Below are 20050 nucleotides of genomic sequence, written 5' to 3' on the forward strand. Positions count from 1 at the left end.
AACCCTAACCCCTTGGCTTTCTCCAACAGGCAAGAACAAGAGGAGGTAGCCCTATTGGATACATGGAACAGAAAACAATGAATTTATACATCAGAGAGGTACACGGATCGGAAAAACTGCCAATCCGGTTATCCTTTGAGTGTTGGAATGGAAGCTTGAGATAAGTATCATAAGAGAGCTTAACAATAACATTAATTCTTCGGCTAATCAGCGTTTATGTAACACCGTTGATGAACTACTGACAAGTCGAAGAAATGAAACAGAAGTAAACTGAAAGTCTTTGCTTATTGTTTTCATAAGTTTGACAATAATAAAGAATGTAACTCTCTCACCTTGTCTGATATCTAAACAGTTCCCGCCTTTTTTTCCCGATCAAATAAGAAGCAATTCCTAAAAGTACACAGATAAGGGGTTCTTTTCATATTTTCGCTTACGCTCTCCTTCTCTTGGAACTTAAAATGAAATCATCGTCATCGTCACTCTCTTTGATAACTCTCTTCTTGGCTTTTACATCGCCATTCTTAGATGCCTGCTGTTGTGGCCTCTGTGAACTCTCAGGTTTACTTGCTGGTTTTGGTGTAGACTTAAGAGGAGTTCCCAAACGGAGTTGCTTTTGCTTTCTCTGCTTCTTCTCATATGCCTTTCTGGATCTTTCAGAGGACAATAGGCCATGCTCCATCATCCTGCAAATGAAACGGGCATATCCAATATTTAAAAGAAAATCCACGTAGCATCTAATTCACGGCGATAGAAATGAAAAGACTACCGATGCACATCAATCATTTACTAGCTTGCATCATCGATATCAACAAGACTGCTGTATATTTCCCCTTAAAAGAGACGGTTATTACAAGTTAGTCGGTTAGTTTTCGAATTTGTGTAGGGTACAAGTGTAAATAAGAAGTTCATTAACCACATAGTTTACCAGTGCAGCAAAGAAACAAAAAAAATCCAAAACATAAGAAACATCATCAGAAGTAAATGGCTTTCAGAGTTCAAATAAATATTTGAGGATAACATCCAAGAAGGATTCCTCTTGTATAAAAAAACTTGAGAGCATGTTTTGATCAGAGATTCAGAACTGTGATACGCACATTGCTCAGAAACGCTTGATCCACTAGCCCCAAAACATTCACACTCCCAGGAGAAGCAATGGAGATTGAAGAGAATATGAATTACTGTATTGGAGAACTGCAAATGCGTGGTGTCATGTTGAAGTGCACAGTTAAGGGACTGAGCACATTCTTTAGCAGCCAAATACAAAGTTGGCTGGTTCCACACTATGTAAGATTGGTCTACTTGTTCTTCTACAAATTACTATTGTTTTTCATGGCTCTAACTGATCAAACATGTTTTAAAGAAAAACTTAGAACGTAAGGCAATTTCAACAAAGACCGTTGTTAGATCAGACAAAAGTTATGCTACACAAAACCCATATAATCCATAGATAAATACGAGATCAGTCATGGTGCTTTACCGACATCCAGACAACTGACAACAACGTACTCAGGTTACACTGCTTTTCCTTACACCCAAACAAAAGTAATAATATGATGTATAATGAATGATTAATCAGGTAAACCATAATGTTTTTAGAATCTAATTACACTGTCCAGGGTTCAGCCTAGTATCCATTCTCGTTAAGCTTCAAGAATAATCTGGCTGAGAAAAGTTTTGAAAAATTTTGACAAGAAAAAAAAAAAGAGAAAAGTTTTGAAAAATTATTATTTGGGTTGGCATTCAGTGCTTCAGTCGAATGGGGTCTGAATTGATCCTAACTCATAAGTTCATCAAACAAGAAAAGAGGGGGGTAGATCATCTGAAGCTAGCCAACCTACCAGGGTGCAGACTGGGGAAAAGCAGGGCTTGTACAAAATCACGAGTCATTAGCTGTTTTGTTGGTTCAATAAGAAAAAGATTATGCTACTTGGCCAAAGACCTCCGAAAATGCAAACAAAAGGACATAGCAGGCTGCTTCTCTGACTTTTCCTCACTTCCTAAAAGTTTAGACTCTTCACAATTCATTGAAACTCATATAATCAATCCCCACTACATATAGAATTGGAGGCCATCAAATACACAAATATAGACTAGTTTTGTTAGTGAACATATGTGGCTTAACTGGTAAAGTTGTTGTCCACATAACAATGTGTATAGGCAATTCTTCCAAATGGATATTTGGCTTAGGCATATCCAAGACAGTGAACAGGCACCATCGTTGGACAGTCGAAGTAAACTAAGTTTAAATTGTCTTTGAAGAATTGCTATTATCATTAGGAACTTTTGAATGGAAGTGGGCCTTGCGATACACAGTTTACTTCCAAGTTCCAATAATATAAACCTTGAAATCAAATTTAAGCATCTTACAAATTTGCCATATAATCAGATTGAAGGAGAAAGGCTTTCGTAACATAAGGAAAAATTTACCAGAATTCTGCCATTTCACTTGTTGGTATCTGTTTGGACAATGACTCGTAGAAGATCCGCAGAGGTTCTCTCTGGAAATTGGAAGCATAAAAAACTCAAGGATGAGTGAAACTTTATCCATATAGCCATTATTGTCTCAAACAATCATAGAAATAATCAAATAAATGTCATGGGGGAAGAAGTACCTCTTCAGGAGGATCAAATTTCTGGCCAGCCAAAGTGTACACTTTCTTCTCTCTCACTTTTGTGGTGGTTTTCTTTGTTATCGTCTTTGATGCCGAATTTGGTTTTGATTTTACCTTCACATTTGAACAAATAATACTGAATCCATCACATCTGGGGACGGGAACCCCTCAGAGAGGCATAGGTTGCACCGCAAATCAACTATGTCATTGCCAATTATCCAAAGGGTAGTGATTTTCACTCGCCTAGTTTCTCCTTCTGCACTCCTCCCTTGTTTCCGCCTCTTAATTCTCCGAAGATTTATTCAATCCTAAAACTATTAACAAGAGGCAGGGTGCAGAAGGAGAAAATAGGAGTGCGGAGATCACTTTGCTTGTCCAAATTAATTAAGAAACCCCCCAAACTAATATCACCTAATCCATTGGAAATAGATAAACCAATTCACCAAATTGAAAAACCTATCAAAAGACCATAACTTTAAGGTCAAAAAACTAAGAACAAGCAAATCAGAACCACAAATTTCACTATGTCATTGTCAATTATCCAAATTTAACATTCCAAATTAGAACATCCCCTAATTCATTAGAAACAGCTAAATCAATTCACAACCCCACAAACCCAATTCACCCAATTGAAAAACCAATCCAAAGATCACAACTTTAAGGTCAAAACGTTCAAAAACCAATGAAATTTGACCTGGGTTTTACCTCAGTTTTTGTAACAGTTTGCACAGATTTCTGCTTGTAATCAGCTGCCTGCTTGCTTGAAGAGCTGTCAATCTTCTTCTTGGTAACAGAATATCCAATCTTTCCCTTTGAAGAACCATCCTGCAGGTTGCCGCCGCTCTTCACCTTCACCGAAGTAGCCATGGATTCCCACCACCAATCTCTGTAAATTAATTTAATTTAATCTCCTGCTGTTTGGTTTTGATCGGATAATAAGAGACTTTATCTGCTTTTTGTTTCCACCTACTCTTTTCATTGAAAATTCATCAATGTAATAAACTTTGATAAATTCAAAGGATTTAATTTTATTAAAATATCAAATAAAATAAAGGGAAAACTAATTGAAAAATCAAGGAATATGGATATTTGGATTTGGATATATCAGATTTGCAGGTTAATGTGTATCGTTTAACTGCTTTTTTCAGGTTTTGCAAACAGATGAAGAACAGCTTTTGTCCTCTTTTTTTTTTTTTATTATTTTATTTTTTGCTTGGTGACCTCATTCGTGCATCTTGAACGTATATCTGTGGACGTTGGATTAGTCTGAGTGCATTGTTCGTACAGAATCTTATGATCGAACGGTCATGATATAAAACTTGAGGATTTTAGACTGTCGAGGCAATGCACTAACTTTCACGTTAACGATGATCGGGCCACGTGTTGGAATGATAACTGAGCTTGCTTTGTAACTTCTAACGGTTGATTTAGGTTGTCCAAAACTCCAAAGAGATCAAACTATATGAGGTTGAGTTAATTCCATAATTAAATTGTTTAAATATAACACATGAAAAATTATCTACACTTTGATTATAAATGTAAAAAAAATTTGTATAAGAAAGTGTGCATGATGAAAAATTTTAACCGGCAACAACTTTTGAAATATGATTGTAACAATATAAAAACTATCGAAACTACATAGTTTGATATTGTTCCCTATATACACATACTTGCTCCTAACCAACATTTGTTTCCAAAATAGCGCGGATTTGTTTCTAGAATTTTCAACCCAAAATAGGATTTAGTGGTGTATTCATTTGAGATTCTAAAGAAATTTAAGAGTTTTGAATTTGGTATTCTACTAGAAAAGTTTCATTGGTTTTAAAAGTACTTTTTGGGACCATCTCTTACAAACGGTTTTTTATAAAGCTCAATTCAGTTTCTCAAAATAGTCCTACTAAACAAGAATTTTAGGCTTGAGTTGAGACTAAACAACTGTTTTTGAGTTAAAATAATTGAATTCGAATTGAATACTAAGCATGCCCTAAAGAATTTTAAAGGAATCCGCCAAACTCTACTGGCGCTCAATTCAGATTTTATAAAGCTCTTCAAATTATGGTGGTATTCAATTCAGGCAAATTAGAGTCTTTCAAAATTTGGTGATCCAATATAGCAATAGCATAATATCCCAATAAAAAATACAATTAGTATTTCAATTACACATGATCGCTCAAGATCAAACCAATTGGAATTATTTACCAACTGAATAGTGGTTGAGCGCTATATCCCAATATACATGAGAGAACAAAGACCAGTTCTCTGCCTTGATATATACAATATACTTTAATAACAATTCATGTACCAAAAGTTTCTGAAATTTCAAATGCAACCTGCCACTACATTTGCTTGTTATTTCACTTTCTTCCAAAAATAAACAATAAAAAAAAATACAAAAACAGAATTTACATGACTAGAATGTTACTGTGTCAATTGGGTTTTATCTGATGGAGTCTATTGTACCAAATATTGTGCAGTGTCATATGAAAAATATCATACTTCTCAGGCTTAGCATGCCACAGAAAATGCTGTTGCACCCTTCTCACCCTCATTTGCATCTGTAGATATCTCTTCTTCGGGATCGAAAGGAGTATGTTCTTCAAATTCGGAATATCCTTCTCCAACACGAAAACAGCAAACGACTCCCACTGCAGAACTTCGAAAAATGGAGGCACGAAATTGTCTGAAATGATCACCGGAACACACTCGTAGAAAATGGCCTCTACCACTCGCGGACTGTTCACTTCGTAACCTTTTGCGCAAATACAGTACTTGCTGCTCTGCATATGACGGACGTAGTTCTTATTGCCCTTTCCCTCAGGCAATTGACCGAAGATCTGCATGTCAGGATCTTTGTTTTCCCAATGCTGCAACAGAATTGGCCTGACATAGCCATGCATGCTTCCAGCAAAGAAAGCGAGTATTGACCTCTTGGAAGGACGATTGCCTCCGAGATCTCTGAGAGGCTTCTTATCATTCTTGATGTATGTTTCAGGAAGAGACACATCCTTGCCAACTACAAAACCTTCTTTGACATCAGCATTGCAGAGGGCTCTTATGCACTTAGCCATAATTTTCTTTGTTTCTGACGGGGCCTGAAGAAGTAGCTTTTATTAGAAAAATATAACGTTCTCAAAACTATCTGTAGTTTGAATTTGAAGGCTACTTAGAAATTAATTAAAAATAAATGCCCTTACGTAAATCGCAAAGCAAACTATACAGGAAACATGGAAAGCATACCCAATCATGGCAAGCAACAAGAAAATGATCGGCTCCTCCAGTTCTGTTCCAGAAAGGATACTTCCCGGCAATCATGTCCACATAGTCCTTCAAATATTGTACAAGATTTTTATGATTGTGTGAATTGGGTACATACAAACTTTCCTCTAACCTTCGGGAGCTAAAAGGCAAGTAATACAGGTGGGCTTTCCGAGGGTTTTTAGTAACAAACCTCTTGTCAGCTTCCATCTGCTTCATGAACCATCCCTCGGAAGCATATATTCCCCTGAGAAATGGGGAGTGTAATATAGGTCTTTCTCCTTCCCGGTATACGTATACTTTAAGAGTGTTCTCCATTAGTTCATAGCTCCTGCAAATTAGATGAGAATTTACTTGAGCAGGAGTAACTACTTGAATAGTCACAACGCGCAGCTTATGAAATTTCTAGAATGAATTAAGATAATGCATATGCCAACATTTTCATTTGACTCTATCCACATAGGTTACCAGCTTGTGACAGATATCATCAACTGTTTTTCAGTAAGAACAGTGTCTTGTTCGCAATAACTTCTAAAAGTGACTCTACTGTAAGAGTTCATACATATAACGATTTCATCGACTGACCTTTTAAACATGGAAAGATTCCTGTATAGTGGAGCATAAAGAGTCTGATCACTCTTTAGAAGGGGTGCGTTTTCAATCTGTGATGCTGCATATAGCAACTCTCGGTCAACTGTTGAAGACCATCGTGGTTTCTGACCAAAAACAATACAAAACACGAAAAGTGAAAAATAAGAACAAGGAGTTGAAGCATTTTAAGAAAAACTTAATCAGATTCAAATAACATAAATCAAATCTTTAAAACGTACCACTGAATGGTACGAGGACCGACTCTTACGCAACAGCTGGTTCATATCAGATATTGAATATACATCCAAGGCTGGAACCTCTGGCTCTTTGTTCATTTCTGGGACCCTGGTCGGTGAAGAACTTTGTTCTGTTCGGCTGAGGTTACTATGCAATTGCTCAGAGCTTTTGGGTTTCTGGGACAAGGTTGTTTGATCTTTCTGAACCAAAGTCACATTTGAGCCAACGGCTATAGGGGGTGCTCCAACGTTTGATTCAATAATTGCTGGAGCTGCAATCGATGATGAATTTATCATTGGGGATGCAGGTGAAGCAGTTGGAAAACCAGCAGTAGAATTTACAACCTCATCTGTTGTATTACTTTCATTCCTAGTCCCACCTTCTGAAAAAGTAGCATCAGTGGTATTTTTCTTTTCAAAAGAGCTATGTCGCTGCTCTTGTTCAACGTCAGTCTCCAAGGGGTTGACATTTTCCACAATGAAAGTTCTATTTTGCTTTGCAAAATTATCAGATGGCTCCTCCTGATCATCACCTGTATCCTCATCGATTTCTAAAGTTCTGTTTGAGACTTCATTTCTTTCTAATACAAAACCAGAGGTCCTAGTATCGTTAGCTATCTTGTGAATTCCATATGTACCAGTGTAGTTCAAATCATTAGAAAGCGACACGTTACCAACAGCCTCAGAATCAGACGGCGAATCCACAGCTTGGAAGCGACTTTTCCCCTCTACTGGAACCTTTGCAGCAGAGAGCATAGATGATAAGACAGTACCATATGGAAGCTCAAGATGCTGGACAACTAAAATCACAGCAAACAACATTCCCACAATCCACAGCAATGTCCTTGTTTTGACTTGACACTGAGACAAAAGCTCCTGACCCATTTTGACAGACCGCTCTAGTGATTAGTGGGCAGTTTTCGACAAAATTATAAAAAAACATAATCCACCCTGCACATTTTCCAGTGCCACAATCACGAACTGTAATTATTAAGGAGGGAGCTATGTTCCTAATTGCCGAAAAAATTGAATACATTCTTCAATCAGTCCTCAAATGCACTTAATAAGATACCTTAAAAACAAACATATGCAACTGGTTGTTGGCAAATTACATCTAAACCAATCAAGAAATTTAAGTGCACCATCGGGAAACAGATGAGATTTAAGCTGCTCATCAGCAATTAAACAACAATCCTTGCATTTCTTAATTTCCAAGTGAATCAAATTACATTAAAAAAATTTGAATTATGTATTACAGCTGACATCTACAATTTCCCTCCAAGCAAACCACAAAGAACCCTTTTACTACCAAAAAAACAATAAGGTTGAATTTTCAATAAAAAATCTCAGCATGCAAGAACAAACCCATTAAACTATGATCATTTTGCAACTTGACTAAAACAGGAAAACATTCAAGAATCAAACTTTAAACTATAATCACAGCTGATTGTGTGAGAGAGAGAGAGGCAAAAATAAAGATTCCAAATTTATCCGGAACTCTACAAACTGGGTTTTGCTCGTACTCCAATTTCGGTTCTAACATTAAATTCCCAGCCTGGTACTTTCCTTCCATTTCCCACACTTTCTCAGCAACCAAACAGCTATTTTCTCGCTGTGAACAGAAAAAGGAAACGGAGTAGCTTAATGGGTTCAAGGAAATACCTTCGCTTTCAGAGAAAAGCTGCCGAGCTTCTTCGCTCCCCTTCTGCAATGGCCTTACCGAGACCAGGGAAGCTGTGAGATTTTCATTGACTTGTATTTCCAATTTGCCAAAGCCTCACACTTACTTGTCTAAATATTTACAAAAATGGCACCCCCTAATCGCCTTTGTTGACAGGAAAATGAGAGATTAGACCGACAAGACGGCGACTATTGTCTGATTGATTGGTTGCTTGCAACGTTGCATTGCAATATGTTAGTAAAGCCTGACCCTTAGGGCATTCCCTTTGAATTTTTATTTCGATAAAAGAAAGGAGAATGGATGTAGCCTTACACTAAGTTAATAATAATATAATTTAAATTTATTTTTAATGATAATCGAACGTAAAATTACTCACACTTAAATGAGTATTTAGATAAATGCAGGGCCACATCTTTTGTCAACTTATGTCATTCTGCATATATATAAATAGTTAGCAGACCAAAACAGAATGTCTAAAAGTTTAAAGGCATATTTTATTGCATATTTTAATTGAGTTTCTACTAAAATAATACATGCATGTAGATGTAGGTAAGGTTTCAATTTTCAAATTTTTATGTTGTCTTTTATCGTTATATTTAGACAAAGAAAGGAAGTCTAAATTCAGAAAGCAATAAGTTAAAAAAAAAATTCTAACTGTACTTACAAATTTTTATATTTTATGACAAGAGGCAGACTGATTGCATGCAAGACTAGGGGTGGGCACTTAGAATTGAAAACCGAAACCGAAACACAAACCAAATCTAACCGCACCGAACGGTTTGGTTTTGCGGTTTTGAAACGGTTTTGGTTTTGAAACCAAACCGCAACATAGAAAATGGCTTGGTTTCGACTTTGGTTTTTGAAAACCGCACCGAAACCGAACCGCACTGCAAATATTAATAAACATTTAATTAAATGTCCATATTATATTTCCTGTTTTAATTGATTGTTTGTTAGAATCCATATACTTAGTATGAGACTCAACCACACTAGAATATCATCATTCATCACTTTTTTTCATTCATTAACTTGAAGGACCTTTGTTATTTTATACCATCACACACACATATATGTACAAGGGTGGATTAATCTTGTTAACAAGAGTCGAACAATGATCTAATGAAGTCCACTCATTTGAAGCATGATATCACATATTCTAGTATCAAAGTTTCGCTCACGTTTAATGAATTCAAATTTATTCAACTTGTTTTATGATAAACATTGTAAGGGACATCCTTTTGTTGCACAAACATGTTTTAACATCACAACTGCATGCAACATGCTAATTGTTTACATAACAAATGTCTTTTTCCTATTGCAATTGGGAAATGCTTATTAATATGTTAAATTGCAAATTGTACTTTTTTTTTCTTAAAAATCAAACCAAAACCATTTAAAACCGTACTGAACCGAACCAAACAGTTTGGTTTCATTTCGGTTTTGGCTTCAAAACCGCACTGATCCGAACCACAAAACATTTTGGTTTCGGTTTCGGTTTCGGTTTCACTAAAAACCACACCGAACTAAACCGTGTCCACCCCTATGCAAGACTAGACGTAAATTCATAAATAAATAAAAAAACTTGTAGTTTCACTTTGTCTAAATACTTAAATTACGAGATTTGAACTCAAATGTAGAAAATAAATATATTATTATAGCCAACATAAAAAGAAAAGATAAATATATTGTTGATTTAACTCACGCCTGCAATGATTACGAGTAAAATTTAACAGATTCTTTCGTGACGAGCAGGGTGGAAGCATCGTTTTCAAGTCCTAGACAAAAAATTCCAGCCTACTTTACCTAAAAAGAAAAGATAAATATTCTTGGTTTGGCAGTGATGCAATAATTTGATTTGGTCCCTTATCATGCGGTGCGACCGGCTTGATTGAGCATTTTATTAAGCCTTTTTGGGCCGTTTGATTACGATCCTTTACAATGACATTCACGTGATGCGGCAGTATCATGACACGTGTAACGTGCACATGATGCATGCAATTGAAGCCTTTCAGGTCAGCTGGTAATAGTAATTCTCAATGGATTGCAGAGTCACACTTCCCCTTTAATATTTAGCCGTAAATCGAATGAATTGAAGAAAATTAATGAATAAATTTTAATAAAAATGTGTAAAAAGTAAAACGGAGGTATGAAAACAACCACAAGGATCCTCATCGAATTTTCTTAGTGAGGATCTGGAGATTCTTCAATCACATCCGTTCATCGTACATCGTGCGGTCAGAAATTATTGTAATTTTTTTATTTAAAATTGAATATAAACAGTACCCGACAAAAACTGACCGCACGATATACGATGAACAGATGTGATTGGAGGATCCCAGGGATCCTCACAAAGAGGATCCTCTCTCTGAAAGCAATTTGCTTATTTAACTATGATACGATGTTACAAAATATTTAAGGAACTAACTACAATATTTAAATGTATTTAATACGGTTACTTAGTACTACAGTTCGATTCTCGTTAAAATTTGAATCACATTATTGCTAGTCCATTGTGAGACTAAGCGCATCCCTTCCCTTTACTATAGACAATATTGCTTGTTAAAAAAATGTATTTAATACAATATCATCTAGCAGTCAAATATATTTTATGTATTTAAACATAAGTGTTTCGATTCTTTCGATTCTTGGCTTCATATATCTTTACTAATACATGAAATCACATCAACTAAGATCATAGACCCATTCATTCTTTCACTTGGATGTGCTATTCAAACATTCTTTTTTATTTCATTTACATTCTCTTAATTTGCAACCTTCGATCGACTGAATTAAGAAAATTAAAAAACAAATTAATGAAGAATGTGTGAAAAGTAAAAAGAGACGATGATAACACACCACTTTCCTGATTCCCAGCAAGTAATATTCCAGCAATTGCAATGCGACGGAGGTTCCTTCGTATGGACAAACAAATGGGCCTTGGACTTTGGGCTTCCTCTGGGCCCAATTGGTTCAAAGAAAGTGTATCAAATCCCTTCCTTTAGGCTCAAGTAAGAAAATGTAAAGAATATTTTACAAGTTGAATGTTTATATGTCATCTGGGTTTTATTTGATGGAGTCTATTGTGCCAAATAGAGTGCAGTATCATATGAAAAGTATCATACTTCTCAGGCTTAGCATGCCACAGAAAATGTTGTTGCACCTTTCTCACCCTCATTTGCATCTGAAGATATCTGTTCTCCGGGATCGAAACGAGTATGTTCTTCAAATTCGGAATATCTTTCTCCAAAACAAATACGGCAAACGAGTCCCAATTCAGAACTTCGAAAAACGGAGGCACAAAGTTATCTGATATAATCACCGGAACACACTCATAGAAAATGGCTTCAACCACTCGCGGACTGTTCACTTCGTAACCTTTTGCGCAAATGCAGTACTTGCTGCTCTGCATATGATGCGCGTAGTTCTTATTACCCTTCCCCTTAGGCAACCGGCCAAAGATCTTCATGTCGGGGTCTTTGTTTTCCCAATGCTGCAACAGAATTGGCCTAACGTAACCATGGAGCTGCCCGGCAAAGAAAGCAAGTATTGGCCTCTTGGAAGGACGATTGCCTCCAATATTTCTGAGGGGATTCTTTGCTGTGTGGACGTAGGTTTCAGGAAGAGACACATCTTTGCCAAATACAAAACCTTGTTTGACATCAGCGTTGCAGAGGGCTCTGATACACCTAGCCATGTATTTCTTTGTTTCTGTTGGGGCCTGTGTAAGTAGCTTTTATTAGATAATATACTAATACATAATCTAAATTATCCCAGGTTTGTATATTATTTATACAAGCGATATTCTACTTTAAACACTGCAGGGAGGATATTCTCTCAACAACGTCATGATAATGTCAGAAAAGTGGAAATCTGTTTTATTTTCTTGACAAATGAAACGCCTTGAAGTAATTCGGAAACTAACTATAGAGGAAGTATGAAAATCATACCCAATCATGGCAAGCAACAAGAAAATGATCAGCTCCTCCAGTTCGATTCCAGAAAGGATATTTAACCGCAATTGTTTCCACGTAGTTCTTCAAGTATTGCACAAGATTCGTATAACTGTGTGAATCGCGAACATATAAAGTTTCCTCTAACATTAGAGAGCTAAAAGGCAAGTAGTACAGGTGGGCTTTCCGAGGGTCTTTAGTAACAAATTTTTTGTCAGCCTCCATCTGCTTCATGAACCATCCCTCGGAGGCATATATCCCGGTTAATACTGGCTTGTGTAATATAGGTCTTTCTCCTTCACGGTAAACGTATACCTTAAGAGTGTCCTCCATTAATTCATAGCTCCTGCAGATTAGATGAGATTTTCACTTGAGCAGTACTAGTAAATTGTACGGTTGTAACACAAAGCTTATGAAATTAATTGAAATACATAGGAGCCTTAAACATACCTTTTAAACATGGAAAGATTCCGATAAAGTGGAGCATACAGAGTTGGATCATTCTTAATAATGGGTACATTTTCAATCTGGGAGGCTGCATATTGCAGCTCTTGGTCAACAGTCGAAGACCATTTTGGTATCTAGTACCCAAACAAAAGAGAGGTGAAAATAAGAATGAGGAGTAGAAGCATTTTAATAATTTAATGACATTCCATGTAACATAAACCAAAACTTTCAAGCGTACCACTGAATGATCCGATGAACGACTCTGAAGTAACAGATTCTTCATATCAGACATCGAATAGACATCCAAGACCGGGACCTCTGGCTCTTTGTTCACTTCAGGGGCTCTGATCAATGAAGAATTATGTTGTGTTTGCTTGAGGTCATTGTGCAATTGCTCAGAAGTTTTGGTTTTCTCGGAAGACGCTGTTCCATCTTTCTCGACCAAAGTCACATTTGAGTCAACAACTATAGTGGGAGCTCCAACTTTAGGCGATGAATTTACCATTGGGGACACAGGTGACGCAGTTAGAAAACCAGCAGTTGAATTGATCACTACTTCATCTGTAGTATCCCTTTCATTCCTAGTCTTGCTATCTAAAAATGCATTATCTGTAGTGTTTTTCTTTTCTACAAAGCTCAGATCATTCAAAAGTGACACATTACCGACCATCTGAGAAGTAGACAGTGAAGTTAAGGGAACCTTTGCAGCAGAGAGTATAGATGATAAAAGATTACCGTACGGATGTTCAAGACGCTGGACAACTAAAACCAAAGCAAATATCATTCCCACAATCCACATCACTCTCCTCGGTTCGACTTGACATACAGATAAAAGGTCCATCCCCATTTGTGACACCACTCCAGTGATTCCTGGACAAAATCTCGACAGCCTTAACCTGTTAGACCAAGTCATAAAACAAGGCAGCTGCCAAATCAGTTACATTGGAACTCAAATAACTGTCGCAACCGATAGATTATAATCTGAGCTGATAAGTTTGTTATGTAATTCTGAACAGTTTTCGATTTCAGCTGCTTCCCTTTCCAGGAACAGCTTTTGCAACTCAAAATTTATCTTCTGTTCTTGGTTATTCAAATCCTCCCTATACAAATTCAACAACCACAAAATGCGATTACTGAGATTGAGAGGGCGATTTTCTGTTGTATAATTAATTATACGTTGGTTTACTACACTCAGACCTCAAATGCACTTAATAAATAGGAGAATCTAATTGTTGAAAAAATGACATCCAAATTAACCAATCAAGAAATTCAAATGCACCAGATATCTATGAAAATAAAGAGTAAAAATTAAATTCACTTTCCATGAATAGCTGTGCACGCAGGAGCAGGAACAATTCCGAACTATGATAATGTAACAACTATTTTCAAATTAATAAACAAATTAATTCAGATGTAATTATTAAAATAGGAAAAGAATTCAACAATTTAAACTTCAGTAGTACTATAAACACAGCTTCTTAATTCCATTGCACCTGCTGAATAAATGGGGGAGGGGGGGGGGGGGGAGAGAGAGAGAGAGAGAGAGAGAGAGAGAGGAAATGTGAAGGAAGAAAGATTTTAAAAACTGGGTTTGGCTTGTAAGTTTGAATTCTAACCTTGTATGCCAAGCTTTGTTTCTTTTTCCTTTCATTTCATCATTTTCCCACAGTTTCTTAGCAACCAAACAGTTCTTTTCTAGGCAAGGACATGGAAAGAAAGAAAATACCTTGTTGGGTTTAAGGAAATTAAAGTGCGTTGGTTTGAGAGAAAATCTGCTTGATTAGCTTCAACGTTCTTCTACCGTTACTGGTTTTGGCCTTTCCGAGAGAAACGTGGGAAGCTGTGTGATTTTTATGGCACTTCGGCCAATTTGCCAAAGACTACTCCTTATCTAAAACGGATTGTGGTCCAATTACTTTTTACGTAGACGCCACCACTACAGTTTAACCTTCAAAATACAGACAGAAAGAGTGCAACGACATAGAAGTCAAGTCACGTTACTGTTAGTGCGCAAATTGTTATCTGATGTAGCAGTTGTAATTCTAGCTCATATTGCTAGAATAATTAGCTAAGTGCTGATTTGGTTGTATCTTTCTTATTTGAGTCTCATCGGTCTTAAGTAAGTAAGGTGCCAAGTGTCTACATCTCATAGGGTGTAAGATGGAAGGCTGAGATTGCCTTGATGTATTTTGAATACTGCCAAAAGTGTATAACCATTAGAAGTAGAGTGATATTCCTTCATTCTCAAAGTCATATCACTACTAGAATTATGGCTATAGGACACCAATATTTGCACACTAAAGATAGCACTCTTGGCTTTTTTTTTGTGTCTTTTTAGTTAATGCCACTAATACTAGTGACCTTCAAATTTGAGATTGGTGTCCTTTTATTTTTGGTGTCTTTTAAGCTGAGATTGGTGTCTTGCTTTTGCGTAAAAAGCTAAATCCTCTCTCTCCCCTTCACAAATGTCCAACACCTCATTCGCTTCATTCTCTCTCCTCTCCCTCTTCTCTTCCCGTCCTCTTTCCAACTCCCAAGTTAGGGGGGGTGTAGTCAAACTAAGATTTTAGAGGATTTTAAAAGTGATCGATTTGATAGGATTTAGGAGGATTTAAGACTCCTACAAAATTCATATGGGTTTTAAAGAATTTGAATGGATTTAGTTTGTAGATTTTGGTGGATTGTGGTGAATTTTCATATAATTTTTTTATTGAAAAAAAAGGAAAAATCTTTCCCCTTGCCATACTGTACTCGATAGCCACTTTACCTCTCCCTTTTTGGGTCCCCTTTCACACAACCACGGCTCCATCTCTTTCTCAATTGATAGATCAATATAACTTTGGTGAGCTTTTGAGCATTACACTACCAACAACCATCACCACCGACTGCCCTTTTGCCACAGACGTACGCTGTGGTACTTCAGTAGTGCTTGTAGTACCACAGACATTAAAAAATTAGAATGGCAAGAGAGTAGTATTAACCAAAATCCTAGATCGATCATGTCCTTCGATGATTATACATGCCTAATTAAGGTCTAAGGGTCATAATAACACATGAAACTAGTATAAGAAACTGTTACCTGCACCCTTGACACCTTGCAGCCAACCAAGCTTGTCTCTAGCTTCATTTTTCCATTGTTGCAGACTACACATTTTGTACCACCTACCGGTCGCAAGTCTCAGTGATTGAAGTGGCAAAATGTTGAAAGAAATAAAAGAATTACTGAATGTTGAAATAAAGAAGCATAGCAAATGATGTACAAATTCGTATTTTACATGCACTACTAATATTTTTCGTTTGCAGCACTGTGATCCTAACCTATGCATGATATATCCTTGAATGCTTCAAACTAATATTTTGTGTAGTAGGGATCAACTATTATGTGTTGAACATTGGATTAAGTTCTAAACGTTGAGCATTAATGCGATTCCCCTCCGACTCGAGAATTCGTCCACCAACCTAGCTCAAACTATGTGCAATACTGTGAAATGCTTACAAAAAGAGGTTCCACCAAAGTATATGTTGGTTACCTGTGCGTGGTTGGGGTTGGTAGATACTTTAGGACTGCCCAGATGGAAAAGGATTTGAAATCCTAAGGGGTGAGGTTTGATTCTTTTTAGTCTTGGTTATATATACTTCTTGCTCTCAAATCCGACAAAATTCACAACTTATTGAAATCCTCCAAAATCTTAATTTTTTGTAAACACTTAGATTTGGATGGATTTTAAAATCCTTTAAAATCTTTTAATTGACTGCATCTAGATTTGAATGGATTCTAAAATCCTTTAAAATCTTTTAAATGACTACATTAGGATTTTAAAGTCTTTTACAATCATTTCAAATCCGAGTTTGACTACAGCCCCCTTAGTTTCATCAAATTCGAAGCCAAATTTCCTCAATTTTAGATCTAAGAAACAGTAACCTCGAGTTTTCCGGCCAATTTACGGCCAAGCTTGCCGGAATTGAACCTCGACCCAGATAAAGATGATCCTCTTCTCGTGGGCTGTCCTTTAGTGTAAGTTCTTTTCCAAAATAAAAACGTTCAGTTTTTGGATTGATTCTAGATTTCAAATCTTAATTCCATTTTTTTGTATGCATGTCGAAGATTGGGGATGAGGAAGGTGAATCAAGGTTGTTTGCGACCTGGGCCGAGAAGAATGGAAGGTTGTGGGTGAAATTAAGGTGAAATTCGAGAAACTCCTTATTCTATTTCGGTTTTAAGCTTTGGGTTTCACTGCACCTCGTAATCAGGTTAGTTATCAGCTTATGTCCTGTGATCTAGTATTTAAAAATATGGATGCTGTTTGTCGCAGAAGAAGTTTGGATCTACTTACTAGTTGTACAGCTACTTGTGTATGAAGTGACTTTCTTGTGTATGAAGTGGCTTTATAGTTTTACATTCAGTCTAATCTTGCAAGTGTAACTACTGTAAGCTTCATTTCTACTGCTACTACTGCATCTGTGACTGGTTTTAATAAGTTATTTTTGTAGGTATTAGTTGACAGTCTTGAGATTTTGAATAGTTTGAAGCTTTCGTAATACGCCTGGTAAATTGCTTATTCTCAAAACTATGCTTGGTAGGATGCTGAACCAAATGACAGAAAGATTGGGAAACTTGTGAATATGCTTTGAAGAACCCATTGCGAATTCCCTAGGTAATGCTTTTGGTGAGCTTGATGTAGAGTTTAAAGTTCAAAGTCGATTCCACAGTGTGCTATGCATTTATAGAAAGTTGTTATCATCATGTAAGGAGCAAATGTAAGTCTTAAATAGGTTAATCTTGTAACAGAATTGTGATTTTAGTAAGGGAAGCTTTTGTCCTTTGGCCCTTCGTTGATTCTAACTTTTCAGTGTATTCGTCACCACTCATATGGGTTTCCCTATGGTCCATTTTTCTTTGAAGCAATTCAGTAATTATATTTGATGCTTACAGATCACAGAGAAATTGATAGCAGATATGTTCTTAGTTGAAGTTGCAGAAGAGTTGCAGTGAATTTGTTGAGATTTTTGTATGGTAAATTATGATTGCAAACCCTTTGAAAATATACTTTTCCCAGGTATTTATATGATCATATCTCAGTGTTGTCCTCAACTCTAATCACTTTAATAGTTGGACTTGAGTTAACGTTATTCTTACGAAATTTGTGGGTTTGATTTTGGTTGCAGGCTGCAGCTAATGATCAGATTCAACTTATTGAGATGATTAAGCTCTTGGAAACAAAGGGTTCGAAGACTTTTTAAAGTTTGTTTCCAACATTTGTACAGAATTGTATAAAATATCAGTTATGTGAATTTATATTGTATTCTTATATTTAATGATATTACAATTTGTTTTCTCACTAAAAACAAAAAAAGAAATATGATACTCCAATTTGGGTGCTCACACAGGGCATCCTTTTCTAAAAACACAATTTTCAACTTTGACACCAATGAATTAGGGTGGCATTGTTTTAGGTGGCACCGATTTATTAAGGGTAGCCATTGTTACAATAGAGACTTCTCTATAAGACATGTACACCTATTTAGTGGCTGCTTGGTGGCAATTGAGGTTTGCCACCAATGTTAGTGCCCACTCTTTATAATAGCACCAATGAAAAATGTGTCCTCTAGCCAAAATTCTAGTAGTGTATTCTCTGATGTTCTTTCTCTTTTCTCTCTATCATCATCCTTCATTCATGTACTGCTATTTCATCTAAATTATGTGTGAATTTGTGAAGTCATAACTCACATTGTACCATTTTCAGCTTACTTTAGCATGGCCTCAGAGCTATGTTGGGTCTGAATTTTTTGGGCGTCGATTATGTGAGTAGTAGTGAGTTCATTCTCGCAGCATCTCGTTGTAGAGAAACTAGTGAAAGAGAGGTGTGATCTTAGTTTGACATGGCTGGGTCTAGCGGAGGGGAGCTTTGAGCTCTGATATTCAACAGAGAGAACTTCGATTTCTGGAAAATTCGAATGAAGACAATTTTCTGATCTCACGAGTTATGAAGTATTGTTGAAACGGGTTTTACTTCTCCAGCGAAGGTGGAGAAACAGATAACAAAGGCAGAGATGAAGCTGCATCGTGAAAAGTTGGTCAAGGATGCAAGGGCTCTTGGAATCATTCAAGGAGCTATATCAGATTAGATTTTTCCACGCATTGCAACTCTAGAAACTGCAAAAGTAGCATGGGATATTCTGAAGCAAGAGTTTGTAGGAGACAAACAGGTACGACCTGTGAAATTACAGGGTATTCGTCGTGATTTTAAGTATACTTTTATGAGTGAAGGTGAGTCTCTAGCTGCGTATTTGGCTAGGTTGTTTGATCTGATAAATCAGATGAAGAGTTATGGAGAAGACCTTAGTAATCAGAGAATTGTGCAAAAGTTATTGACCAGTTTACCCAAAACATATGATATTATAGCTTCTGTTATAGAGAATACTAAAGATATTGAAGTAATTGATGCTCAAGATGTGGTTGCTATATTATTGAAAAGGTATGAACTGAGGCCAACTAGACATGGAGAAAGTAGTACTGAGCGTGCATTTGCTAGTTTGAATATCTCACCTAAAAATGGTAAATTTGGTAATCAAAATAGCAATGTCGGTGGAACAAAATTTCAGAAGAATTTCAAGTTCAAGGGGAAACAGTGGAATAACAAGTCCACTCTAAGTGTAAGAAATGAAACTAGCAACACTGGTGGTGCTTGCAAATATTGTGATAGACTCCACTATGGAGAGTGTTGGATGAAAATGAAGATTAAATGTCACAAATGTGGCAAGCTTAGTCATATTACCAGGGTTTGTAATCTCAATAAGAATGTTCAGCAAGGGAATTTTGCAAACAAAGTGGAGGAACCTGGAAATCTATTTCTTGCTAAACAAACAACTGAAGTGAAAGCTGTGAGTGACATCTGATATATAAATAGTGGATGCATCAATCATATGACCTATAGAGAGGATCTGCTTGTGGACATTGACAGAAGTATTAAAGCAAAAGTACAAGTTGGCACAAGGGTTCTAGTTGATGTGAAAGGCAAATGAACTCTTGTTATTGACACTGAGAAGGGAAAAAGGTATATAAGAGAAGTCATGCTAGTACCTGGACTTGTAGAGAATTTACTCAGTGTTGGACAGATGACTGAACATGGGTATTTTCTTGTGTTTGGTGATTACAAGGTGAATATCTTTGATGACAGAACACTGAAAAACTTAGTGATTAGGGTGAAGCAAAAGGAGAACATGTGATTTCCACTAGTATTCAAATCCAGTGATCAACTGGTATTAAAAGCTAATGTA

At 36.5% G+C, this 20050-nt stretch overlaps 3 protein-coding genes and 1 long non-coding RNA gene across 8 annotated transcripts; 1 reads left to right on the forward strand and 3 right to left on the reverse strand.

The window, feature by feature from the left end:
• Positions 1 to 266: 266 nt before the first annotated feature.
• LOC103421152 (uncharacterized) lies at positions 267 to 3880 on the reverse strand. The gene is made up of 4 exons (XM_008359187.4): positions 3318 to 3880; positions 2613 to 2726; positions 2428 to 2498; positions 267 to 683 (listed from the first exon to the last, which is right to left on the reverse strand). The coding sequence occupies exons 1-4, from the start codon at positions 3477 to 3479 to the stop codon at positions 431 to 433; spliced, it is 600 nt and encodes a 199-aa protein (XP_008357409.1). The 5' UTR covers positions 3480 to 3880; the 3' UTR covers positions 267 to 430.
• A 902-nt stretch (positions 3881 to 4782) lies between these two features.
• LOC103421153 (probable glycosyltransferase At5g03795) lies at positions 4783 to 8633 on the reverse strand. Of its 3 annotated transcripts, none has more exons than XM_008359189.4 (5): positions 8357 to 8633; positions 6698 to 7645; positions 6453 to 6583; positions 5850 to 6198; positions 4783 to 5704 (listed from the first exon to the last, which is right to left on the reverse strand). In XM_008359189.4, the coding sequence occupies exons 2-5, from the start codon at positions 7577 to 7579 to the stop codon at positions 5039 to 5041; spliced, it is 2028 nt and encodes a 675-aa protein (XP_008357411.3). In that variant the 5' UTR covers positions 7580 to 7645; positions 8357 to 8633; the 3' UTR covers positions 4783 to 5038. The 3 variants fall into 3 exon arrangements, with proteins under 3 accessions (XP_008357411.3, XP_008357412.3, XP_070682865.1); XM_008359190.4 differs by having other exon boundaries at positions 6698 to 7570; positions 8357 to 8590; XM_070826764.1 differs by having other exon boundaries at positions 6698 to 7704; positions 8357 to 8493.
• A 2590-nt stretch (positions 8634 to 11223) lies between these two features.
• LOC103410734 (probable glycosyltransferase At5g03795) lies at positions 11224 to 14635 on the reverse strand. 2 transcript variants are annotated; one of them, XM_029106945.2, is made up of 5 exons: positions 14499 to 14635; positions 13011 to 13668; positions 12776 to 12906; positions 12323 to 12671; positions 11224 to 12093 (listed from the first exon to the last, which is right to left on the reverse strand). In XM_029106945.2, the coding sequence occupies exons 2-5, from the start codon at positions 13617 to 13619 to the stop codon at positions 11428 to 11430; spliced, it is 1755 nt and encodes a 584-aa protein (XP_028962778.1). In that variant the 5' UTR covers positions 13620 to 13668; positions 14499 to 14635; the 3' UTR covers positions 11224 to 11427. The 2 variants fall into 2 exon arrangements, with proteins under 2 accessions (XP_028962778.1, XP_008347627.3); XM_008349405.4 differs by having other exon boundaries at positions 14389 to 14632.
• Positions 14636 to 16601: 1966 nt separating this feature from the next.
• On the forward strand, positions 16602 to 18083 carry LOC139198285 (uncharacterized). Of its 2 annotated transcripts, none has more exons than XR_011583667.1 (5): positions 16602 to 16787; positions 16878 to 16954; positions 17354 to 17427; positions 17706 to 17829; positions 17939 to 18083. It is a non-coding gene; the product is annotated as an uncharacterized lncRNA (long non-coding RNA). The 2 variants fall into 2 exon arrangements; XR_011583666.1 differs by having other exon boundaries at positions 16610 to 16787; positions 16878 to 17023.
• Positions 18084 to 20050: the final 1967 nt, after the last annotated feature.

This window comes from Malus domestica, chromosome 08, assembly GCF_042453785.1.
Source record: "Malus domestica chromosome 08, GDT2T_hap1".
NCBI lineage: Eukaryota > Viridiplantae > Streptophyta > Magnoliopsida > Rosales > Rosaceae > Malus > Malus domestica.

Coding starts and splice junctions, on each gene's coding strand:
- LOC103421152 (XM_008359187.4), bottom strand. CDS start 3,479: ATGGCTACTTCGGTGAAGGTGAAGAGCGGCGGCAACCTGCAGGATGGT. Junction 2,727..3,317: donor AAACTGTTACAAAAACTGAG/GTAAAACCCAGG, acceptor TCAAATGTGAAG/GTAAAATCAAAACCAAATTC. Junction 2,499..2,612: donor AATTTGATCCTCCTGAAGAG/GTACTTCTTCCC, acceptor TCCAATTTCCAG/AGAGAACCTCTGCGGATCTT.
- LOC103421153 (XM_008359189.4), bottom strand. CDS start 7,579: ATGGGTCAGGAGCTTTTGTCTCAGTGTCAAGTCAAAACAAGGACATTG. Junction 6,199..6,452: donor AATCTTTCCATGTTTAAAAG/GTCAGTCGATGA, acceptor TCTAATTTGCAG/GAGCTATGAACTAATGGAGA. Junction 5,705..5,849: donor TTGTTGCTTGCCATGATTGG/GTATGCTTTCCA, acceptor CTACTTCTTCAG/GCCCCGTCAGAAACAAAGAA.
- LOC103410734 (XM_008349405.4), bottom strand. CDS start 14,423: ATGAAAGGAAAAAGAAACAAAGCTTGGCATACAAG. Junction 12,907..13,010: donor GTTCATCGGATCATTCAGTG/GTACGCTTGAAA, acceptor TTTGGGTACTAG/ATACCAAAATGGTCTTCGAC. Junction 12,672..12,775: donor AATCTTTCCATGTTTAAAAG/GTATGTTTAAGG, acceptor TCTAATCTGCAG/GAGCTATGAATTAATGGAGG.